We start from the raw sequence: 10,783 nt of genomic DNA on the forward strand, positions 1-10,783 counted from the left end.
TCTCTCTCTCTCTCTCTCTCTGTATGTGTGTGTGTAGGCCAGAGGACGGCCTTAGATGTTCTTGGGAATGCTTCCTTTAAGACAGGATCTCTCATGGGCCTGGAGATCACCCATTGGGCCAGGCCAAATAACCAACGAGCCCCCAGGATTCCTCTTCTTTCTGTCTCCCAGTATTGGGCATTACTAAGGCTGGCATTTCCTGTGGGTTCAGGAGATCAAATCTGGGTCCTTGTGTTTGCAAGGCAAGCACTTTTCTGACCAAATCACCCCGGCCAGCCCATTGTTATGGCTCTTTTTATAGGCCACCACACAAGTCATATCCATCTGCAAAGAGTACTATGATAAATCTACTGCATGATAAATTTCATTTTTAAGTGATCAGTATTATACCAAAATCCTACTTTAAAGCAACAAGTCATAAATTCTTATCATCCACAATAAGATTACAGGCTTACTTTTGCATATTTAATTATCACAAAAAGTGGCACTTTTTAGTTTTCATTTAGTGATCAGAATCTTTCTACACTCATCAACTGATAAGAGCTCCAAGCCCTAAACTCACACCTGGTTCTTTTATTAAGGTTATATTCCAAAGGCTTAAAAAACGTTAAACTTGACAGGACCAGGAAAGATGGGGTGGACAGAGATGCAAGCTGAAATGATTTAGCTTTCTCTTCTCCTGGGGATTACAACAAACATTTACTGAGCAACTACTACATGTTAAACACAGCTAAGAGAGTTAAAATTAGCCTTTTGCCTTGGCAGCATTTATTTTAAAGGGATGCTCTGACCCACTTTATAACTATGTATCTAATGTGTATTGGGTATACTTCAGGAATGTAATTATTACAAGAGAGATGAGGAGGACTCCTCTGTCCTGAGAGGGGTCCACTTTTTCCCAGCCCCTGTGAAAACCCACCCGTGACACCACTGAAATTCCACAGAGCGAAGCCCAGAAATGTATGAGGCCTCAGGTGGCCACAGGAAGCCAGGCTGAAATGTCTTTTTGATTGTTTGCAACAAATTTTCCTTTTGCATATTGAAGAAGTGATTGAAAATGTTCACCCATCAGAAAACAAATAGATGCTCTATCAGCTTTTCTGCCTTGCACCTCAAAAAAAAAAAAAAAAAGAAAGAAAGGTGAATGTTTTGCTTCTATTCAGGCTATGGCACGCTGACATAATCATTACCATGCCTGTTCATCCAAGGAAGGTTCTGGAGCCTTCGGTTCGAGCAGGTCTCTGGATCCTCGGCCCTCATTCATTTACTCCTTATGCCCTGAAATCATCATTCACTCTGGTTGTGAGGCCATGTCCCCTGCTCTGATCCCCACGTCTACAGGAAGCTGCAGTGTCCTCCTGCCCCTCTGCTTCCCCTTGCTTGTGTTTCCTGTAAAAAGTCAGAAATGACTCATGGGTAATTACCACTTTGAGTTGTAAGCAGGACAATGGCTGGATCAGATTGTCAAGCAAGTTTTAGTGGCTTCCGGACTTCCATACCTAAACCCACAAGGCCATATGGTCTGTCCAGGCAACGGGTGCCACATGCATACCCAAACTGCACAGTGTAGAATCTGCTGTGCTCCAAAGGGTTAGCAGGAACTCTGATGTGATTTGCAAATAACTACTACTGCTCAACTTCATCTCTCTACAGAGACCAAGTCAGCATATCACACGAGCACAGAGGCAAGGGGGAAATTGGAATGATTGTCCCAGACCAGCCTAAAGTCATCTATGGGTCACTGTGGAGTCACACAAAAGTACAGAGGAAGCCACACTGAAGAATCAGCAGCTTACAGAGAAGGGCTTAATTCTGTAATAAAGAGTTAGCTTATAATATCTGAAACAGGTGGGGATCTGCTAACCATCATCTCCCTTGTGTAAATTAATGAGCCGAGGATGTTCTTCCTGGCTCAGGCAGGTGGGATTGGGGACACAGCTAGAACTAGTGATTAGTGGCGGATCGGGGTAAGAGAAGAGGCAGTGGGAGACTGGCTGGATCCTGACAAGTCCTCTGTTTCTGAGAAAACACCCACTGAATGTGTTCAAGTCAATCTAAGGTGGCTGCACAATCCCATTCCTTTACCCGGAGTGTTAAATGCCAGAGATGCAGCGATTGTCTTCGGCAGCCAACCAGAAAGCTAGGCTCTGATTTCAGATACACACGGTTACACTTCAAACAGAAGACAGAAACCTTTTAGTTTCTCTTTGGAAGATAAGTATATTTCCAAAATCCAAGGTTCATGGTTCTGTACTAAATAAAGTTATGTGTGTACTAAATAAAGTTCTGACTGTCACACAAGGAGTCTCCAGGTCACCCCCAATAAGTCTCTGCCTCTTTAAGTTTTGGTGGATTTGAAAATCCTGAATACTACTCCTCCTTATCCAACCCTACCAAGGGGCTGTGGAGACAGCAAGTGTGCAATGAACACTTCAGTTAAGGGCACTGTTTTAAGAAGCACAAAGGGGTGGCTCCTTCTTAGAAGTGATATTATCTTTTACACACTTCCAACCTGGAGAGGTTTCTGATGGCTGGACATTACAGTTTAATTCAACAATTTAATTTGAACTTTACATTAAGTAAAAATGTAGTAATCATTTGAGTCATCTCTCCAGCCCTTTTCCATCTTTAACCCCTGCTGGCCAGGTCTAATATCTTTCCCAAGCAAGGCTTCTACTTGAAGTGGTATCCCTGCACCTGTGGTCCCACTTAACAGTTACCATGGTCACTCCATATCTGGATGCCAATGAGGCAAACGTGGCATCTAAGAAAGGAGCCAATGCTCTTTATATTTCTACTCCAGTTCCCTCTCAGCTCTGGTTAGGGGAGTCTGATCATTTTGTCTTTTTTTCTATGTTGTTTCTTAGATCCCCAGGCCCATCAGAATCCCCTGGAGTATTTATTTTAACAGAATGCTGCACCCTGACCCTAGAGGTTCTGGCTGAAGAGATGAGAACCTTCAAATTTCCCACTGTCCTGAATGCTGCTGATGCTGCTGCTGGCCCATAGACCACACTTTAGGATGCCCTCTTCTGAAACAATTTGTCTCCTCAAACTGTGGCCACAAGACACCTAGAGGTGCTCCAGGCCCCCCGGCTCTATGCCCAAGGCTATAGGAATCCCATCACTGGGCTGGAAACGATGGGTCCAGGTGGTCCTTCCCAACTCAGAACCATGGAAAGCCAGGAGGCTGCAGGGTTCCCCTCGCAGAAGTGATGTTTACCATTTGCATGGACACCATGGCTGCTGTGCCTCCACTGTCTCAGGAACCAGTGTCTCAGAAGCTTGTCTTCGGTAACAGCAGCAGGACTAAATGCTGTCCCCAGGGCCTGTCCATATTAGTAAACACTCCCCTCCTCTTGTTTTCTGCTTCTCTCTCTCTCTTTCTCTCTCTCCCCCTCTCCCTCTCCCTCTTTCCCTCTCCCTCTCTCCCTCTCTCTTCCTCTCTCTCCCTCTCCCTCTCTCTCTCCCTCTCTCCCTCTCTCTCTCTCTAACTCCCAGGCCCCTGACTCTCGCCAGCTCCCCCACCGAAGGGAAACATAGTGCCTTGTAGAACAGGAAGCTTCTAGACTACACCCTTCCTTGTCCCCCACCTAATGCACACAAGCCTTCCTTATTCCACACCCACCCTCCTCTGAGTTAAAGGGTGAATTCTGGATTCCCAATGACTAAACCTAAAACTTCTACAGTAGTTTAAGAACCAGAGAAGCCATGTCTCCTTACAATAGCAGGCTTATAGCATTTTGTATCTTTTAAAAATGTTTCATTAGTGAGTTGAAAAGACAGCCATAATTAAACCTCCTCTGGCTTATGAGATAAGCCCATTAGCAGGACTATGTTGTATTCATAAGAGATAGGAAGACTGAAAGACATGAAATGGAGAAAATTGGTGGAAGAGTTGGTTTTCAAAAAAAGACATGGGGTAAATGTTACCCAAGAATATTTTACATTTAGAAAAAAAAATGTTCTTAGAATGTATTTAACTCATGGGGCCAGAAAGATGGCTCAGAGTTTATGAGCACTTGCTGAACAGAGAGGAACTGAATTTGGTTCCTAGCACCTATGTAGCTTGGTTTAGAACCCTCTGTAACTTCAGCTCCTAGAAGATGTGGCACTCTCTACTGGTCTCCTCCGGTATCAGCATATACACTGATGACTTACCATTATCAAAACACATTTAACTCACTTAAAATTCCTGCCCATCCTTCTGAAATGGAAAGTATACTTCAAATATTTAAATAATATAGCATCTTGGGAAACTTAATGAAATTTAAACCATAATATCAAAGAAAACAAATATTGATCTAAACCACAGCTGTTCCACCAGAATGGATAGGGTGCCCTAATAATGCCAATAAATCATGATGGTGTGGGGAAAACTTAGATATAGCCAGAGTTTTTAGTAGACAAATGTCTCAGATATGTTGCTATTCCAAAACCAACTTCTCTCGAATCTAAAGACTGATTCATTCATACAGGGCTCACATAATCTGAAGACATAATTAAAGTCAGTGGTTCCTTAAGGAAAAATCAGTTAAAATATTCCAGTTATGTATCCAAGTATCCATATTTCACCATATATCAGGAGCTTCCTATCTGAAAACCCATAAAATAACCCCACACAGCATAGACTAAAACCTGTAATTTTCTCCATCAGAACAATTTATTATGCTCAGGCAATTCTTCACAAGCACATAACATCAAGAATGTAATGCTATAGTAATTTCCTGGCACATTCCTTTCCAGCTCACCAATTGATACTTGAAGTATTTCTTCCTATCAATTATCCAGTGAATGTAGCAAAAAAAAAAAAAAAATGTAAAACGTCACGAGGGTAGTTATTCAAACCAGACAAAATGTCAGCCTGCTAAACAGACCTGCTGCCACTCCTTAGACTCTGCAAGGCTGAGTTCTGAAATCATTTTATACTTATAGAGGACTGCAGACACTGAACAGAGACTGCAAGTGTCCCCCTTCACTTCTCTCGTGGTTATGCCTTACATAACAGGGGAAAATTACCAACGTTAACAAATGAGCCGTAGGTAGCACAGGGCCCTCACACTCAACACACCTCAGCAGATGCCCACAGTTTCCCCCAACCTCCCTGAAAGATTCAAAATCAAACTTCCACCGAGGGCTGGCAGGTTCGAGAATTGTGCTGGTCTAGTGATAGCCCCAGCACTAGAGTGCAAACAGAGAGCTAAGTCTGTCCTGTTTCTGCAAGCCAGAGCTTTCCAAACTTCACACATCAGCCTGTGTAGAGAACGAAGCACTTTGCGGCTCAATATTACTATGAGTTGGCTTTTTAAAATGGGTCAAAGAGGAATGGCTGGCCAACTCCTTGGCTCCTCATCACGGAAAAGAGTTGCTTAAGCAGTGTTATTTACCCGTCCTTTTTGCCTTTATTATATGTCTTTTTACAGAAGTATTTTTTTTAAAATAACTAAGCCTAAAGACAGTTAATTTTGCTATTTTTGCCTAACAATTTGATAGGGTAAAAAAAATGGAAAATATGTTTAAGTGAAACACTTATGGATTATAAAATTCATGTGGGCCCAAATCTTAATTCTTTTTCCTTATACTAAGTCCATTTTGAAAATCTAGGGGTGAGGGAGCCTAGCTCACTTCTATAAATGACTGGTAATGAGTCTCAACTCCACACCCATTCTAAGAGGCAGGAAAGCAATGGAGGAGGGGCGGCAAAGATAAGTGGATAAACTAATGGTTTCATCCAGGAGGTGGACACCAAGAGGAAAATGTCAGCTCAGATTGTAGGAGGGAAGGGGGCTGGCTATGGAACCCTGGGCTTTCAGCACCCAAGTCAAGGCCTTTGCCATTGAGCTACAAGCAAAGATTGCCTGTCAGGGATTCCTCCCTCCCTCCCTCCCTGTCAGGGCAGTCAGTTCATACACAGTTTTAAAGCTTGCCAAAGGCAGTGACTCACACTAGTAACTTATCAAATAAACAGTGAGTGCCCGGTGTTAGGTCCAAGACTCTAAATTAAGTGTTATATGGGGAGATGGGGGTGGGAGGAAGGGCTCAGCCCTTACAGTAGGATGCTTTACTGTATTCCTGAGCCAGTGAAAAGCAGCCAGGTACTGCAGAATTGTGTGAAACGGGGTGCTGGTGTGACAGCATCAAAATTAACCTTCTCAACAATGCACAAAATAAACTCTACAAGCCAGCCTCGGTCTCCCAGGGTGGCAAGCCTCTGCTTTCCGAAAGCCAGTGTGGGACAGGGGGCCATTGGAGATCCAGCAACAAGTCTGATTTTTGCAAACAGGAACCTTGCCAACTTCAACGTTTTAAGATTTCAACATTTCTAAACAATCTTGGGTATCCGGCCCTTCGTTTCCCTTCTCCCCACTCACATACAAGGATAATTCTAGCTTTCTAAATAGAAAAGGAAAGGTGTTTCCATTCATACCAAAACAAAACACTTATTTTCCCCAAAAAGGAAAATAAGGGTAAATGCTAGCAAAAGTTTGTTTTACTACTTCAAAGGACGCTTAAGGATCTTTAAGAAGAGTGCCACTGAGCCATGTAAACACTTTTGCCCACCTCGGTCACAATGACACTCACACAGCTTAAATGTAAAGAAACCCCATCGTAGAGACTTAGGCATGTTTATAAAGAAAGAAACGTCACTAAGGCCTTCAAAGTTAGCTTTTAATACCGAGTTACGAGGCTTCCAAACGGACACGCGTTACTCTATTATTCACACAGCCAAAATCTGTATCCACTTTATATGAGACAGCTGTGCATGCCTGCATCAACGCCTCTTCAGCAGCGCAATTTCCAATACTGTTGGGGAGATACGAAGCTAGAGGAAGCGTGTTTCTCTATGAAAGTTGGTTTGGGTTTCTTTCAACGCATTGCACAGCTGAGTATCAGCTCCCCTCCCTCTCTCCCACCAAGGATGCTCAAGGGTCTTGCTGCTCACCACCAAGCCTGATGTAACCTTCAGTGCCTAGGAATACAAAGGATCCCAGGTCAAGCCTGATGCTTTCACTAGCCGAAGGTCTATAGGGCTTTAATGTCTCTAAACGGTTCTTCTTGCTTTAATGAAAGTTCCCCTCACCGATATTCTTTAAACACCCAATTTATTCAGCCTTCCCGAAACCCCCATTTTGCAATTCTTGTTCAAGGTTAAATGTGGCCTTTTTATTAAAAGAGAAAGGTAAAACTCCACTGCCACCATTGTGTGTGGACATTTCATGAAACTAATAAACACGAGGAAGTGTGCGCGTGTTGTCAGCGTTTGCCAAGCATCCACGTGCGTCCTCCCGGGACAGAAGATCCTAGAAGCCCTGGTACTCTGTGTCACCTCCTGTCTTGCTCCTGACCCCTCACTCATGTCCACATCCCTCTATCTCCACCAAGAGCTCCTCAAGGCTCGCGAAGCCTGGCCAAGCCCAGCCTCCGGTTGGCTTGGTGCACACAACCAGTTCGCCCCCCCCCTTCAGCCTGGACCCCCGCGCAGTCGGGCCGGGTTAGCAAGTTGCCACGACCCGGGCTGCACACCGTAAGGGAGGCCGAGGGTGGGGTCGGGGGCGCCCAACCACAGTGGCCAGGGCTTGGGGGAACAGCAGGCTCCTCTAGGGTCTCGAAGACCTCCCGCGGTGCAGAGAGGGAAGACTGGCACAGCGAAGCCACACAACCAACCGCGGGCACCCGCTGAGGTCGCTCACCGCACCGGGTAGGGGTCGGTAGGGAGGTCAAGTTTGGGGAGGTCGCTGGCTACACCACTAGGATTGAAGATCGCCGCAGGCTCAGCTGAGCACCGTCAGCCCGCGCCGGCCGCCACCGCGGTCGAGAGGCCCGCGCAGCGCCTACTCCCGGCGGCTACAGCTGGGAACTTCAGGCAAAGTTTTCTGCCTTTCCTGCCCAGGCCGCCCAAGAACACGGAGCCCCATGCACAAGTCCAGGCCCTGTGGGGACAGGGGCCGAGATGGAGGTCCCTGTCCCTGCGCCTGTGCTTGTCCCGCGGGCTCCTGCGTGCGCTGTGCGGGCCCCGGAGCTCCGCAGCTCGCTCCCTCCGGCCATCCGCCAGCCCGGCTCACCCGCTACGCGATGCCGGGTCCTGCCTGCCCCTGCCCGGCCCTGAAGCTCGCCTGGGACTCTCCCACCCGGGTGTCGCCTACGTCCCAGGCGTCCCGGGAACGGTAGTGGCGTCCCGCTTACCTGAAAATGTCTCCCCGGCCGCAGTTAGTAAAAGTCCAGCTAAAGTCACCAGGCAAGTCCGAAGTGTCCTCATGGTGCTGAGTGCCCGCCGGGCCGCCCCGGGGCGGCGGCGGCCGGTAGCCTCGGGAAGCCAAGGGAGACGCGAGCCTAAGCTGCAGGCTGCCAGGGTAGACGCGGCAGCAGCGGAACACCAGACCCCAAAGTGGCAACAGTTGCACAAGTCCGAAGTCCCGCGGCTTCCGGGCGTGGGGACCGCGTCCTGGATCCTCCTGCCCTCCCGCTGGCCCCCGCTTAGAGTCTGGCGCCGCCCGGAGAGGGAGCGGAGGGCGCGCCCGCGGAGCCCAAATCCTCGCTGGGATCCGGTGCTGAGCCCGCCTAAGCGCTGCCCCTGATCGGGACCGAGCCGCCAGCGGCGCCGTGGCCGTGGTCGTGGCCGTGGCTGTGATCGCGCGCTCGCAGCCCGCCGCCTCTCCCACAGCCCCAGCCACCTCGGGCAGCGACGCGCCGATGGCCGAGCCCGCGCCGGCTGCGCGCGGGGCTCCTGCTCCGCGACTGACTGGCGATGCCCCGCAGGCCGGCTGGAAGGAGCCCACGTCACGGCCGGGCCGGAGCCGCCGCGGCCCGCTAGAGGGCGCGAGCGCCCGTGTCCCCGGCCCGGGGCCAGCTCGGCCTGCGCGGCGCCTGCGGGCTCCGCGGGGCGGCCACCGGCAAGATGCGGGCGGGACCCGGCGGGCAGGAGCAACCGCCCGGGGCGCCACCCTCGACCCTAGCTCGCCCCTGCAGCGCCTCGGGTTTCCCACGCTGGCCTTGGGGACAGGGACCGCGCCCCAGCCAGAAGTTTGTCCCGGGTCACGGGCGGCGAGGAGTTGGAGCGCGCCAGGCACGGGGCGGCAGTGTCCCCAGCGGTGGCGGTGGCAGCTGGCTTGCGAGCGCCGGCCAGGAAGGAGCCGGAGCCGCCAGCGCCCAGGGCCGCTCGATCTGCAGCTTGCAAGGGACACGCGAGCCTCTGTACCCGAGCCCCGCGCCCGGGAAGCGGGTTGCGCATCTGCAGCTCCACTGCGTGGTGTAGCCGCCAGTACGGCCCGGAGCTCGGAAGGCAGCAGTTGCATGGAACCGGGGACTGACTGAACCGGCGATTTCTGCAACTGGTGTAAATGGAGAGTGAATCAATTTTCGTCTTGAAACATTTTAATTTGCCATTTGGGGTCTGAGATGACTATTTTATTAAGTGAACACAAACGCTATCAATGATTAAATTAAAAGTCAGATTCAAGTTTTTATATTTTTTTTTAGTTTTTTTTTTTAAAGCTGTTCTTAATCTTGCTCAGAGTACCGCCATTAGGGCACCTGTAGGCTATTTACCAAGCTAACTGCGGGGCCATACTGGTTAAAGTAAGATCCCAATTTATGTCCTGATACTGCAAGTAGGTTAGTGCTCAAAGGCGAGGAGCCTAGAGTTCTCACATTGCTTGCCCAGGAGGACCTTTGCACCGCCCTTGGCTGCTTTGTGGCGCTTTAAAGACCAAAGAAATAAGTGACCCTCCCACTCGTGTGGTTGAAGGCTCTCTGGTGGCCCCAGAACCAGCCAAAGATGACTTTTGCGGTCATCTCCCAAGATATGTGGCTCAGTACTTTTATTTCTGCCAGACCAAACACATAACCAGCTTGTTTTTCAGGCAGGAGGTCCTCATGAGGCCTTTGGTTGTAAGTCTCAGCGTTAACCATTCACTTGCCACTATCCTATGCCGCCACTAGCCTTTATCCGAACATGAGCCTGCTGGGCTCATGCTGAACTTGGAAGGGACTCATACTTAATCCAAAAGGATAAACAAGTGACAGAGGTCTAATCTGCCGCCTGACTTTTTTGATGAAATTAAACCTTATAAGATAACTTAGACTTGCTTTTTAAAAGCGAACGGTGAGAGACACCCCACCACCACCACCATTTTGATGCTTGTGGGAGCATCCATAAAAAAGCTAAAAGTCAGCTGTGGTCTCATTGCTTCCCTGTAACATCTTTACACCGGATGAAGAGATTGAGAGCAGGTGAAGCTTCATTCATCCCATGTGTCAGTTCTTAATGAATTAATTATGCATCAATTCTTTCTTTAATTAATATTTTTTTCATTCCAATTGCTCACCCCACCCCCATTCTACAATACAGTTACTGCAAGTCACAGAGGAGGCACTGTGCTAACTGCTGAAGGCTGTTTTAGGCTTGTGGTTCCTTCAGAAGCAGACCCTGGGCTAGGGTCACTTTGACTTGGGGAGGTGATTCCCAACAAGGAGAGAAAAGAGACTGGGGGCACAGAATGAGGACAGTGTCTGGTGTACTTGAGAACAGGATGCCAACTCAGTCCCCTGGGTTAGGTATCTAACTGCTGTCACTACAGTCTACCCTAGTTCTCCACAAAAAGCCTTTCTTCCCTCAGGATTTAAAGCCTCCAGGGGGCTCTGTGACTTTCAGCTGTCCCTCCATTCTTACAGGTGACAATTCTGAGCTAAGTGCACTATTTCCCTGCCTTCATGCTTCAAAGAGTGATGGGGACTTGGCTGTGGCACCCTGATTCCTAGGGAGCACTTGGGGACTTGGCTGTGG

General features: G+C 48.7%; 1 protein-coding gene across 6 annotated transcripts in view; it reads right to left on the minus strand.

Moving 5' to 3' along the window:
- Ptprm (protein tyrosine phosphatase receptor type M) overlaps positions 1 to 8,752 on the minus strand; it is a 705,361-nt gene extending 696,609 nt beyond the window's left edge. For 5 of the 6 annotated variants that reach the window (XM_031368643.1, XM_031368642.1, XM_031368641.1 and 2 more), the window contains exon 1: positions 8,185 to 8,751. In XM_031368643.1, the coding sequence (XP_031224503.1) occupies positions 8,185 to 8,257 (73 nt within the window). In that variant the 5' untranslated portion in view covers positions 8,258 to 8,751. Of the gene's footprint in view, positions 1 to 8,184 lie in introns of all 6 variants that reach the window. The other variant, XM_031368638.1, reaches the window with a different exon arrangement.
- Between the last annotated feature and the right edge of the window lie 2,031 nt (positions 8,753 to 10,783).

The sequence above is a fragment of the Mastomys coucha genome, unplaced genomic scaffold, assembly GCF_008632895.1.
Source record: "Mastomys coucha isolate ucsf_1 unplaced genomic scaffold, UCSF_Mcou_1 pScaffold14, whole genome shotgun sequence".
NCBI lineage: Eukaryota > Metazoa > Chordata > Mammalia > Rodentia > Muridae > Mastomys > Mastomys coucha.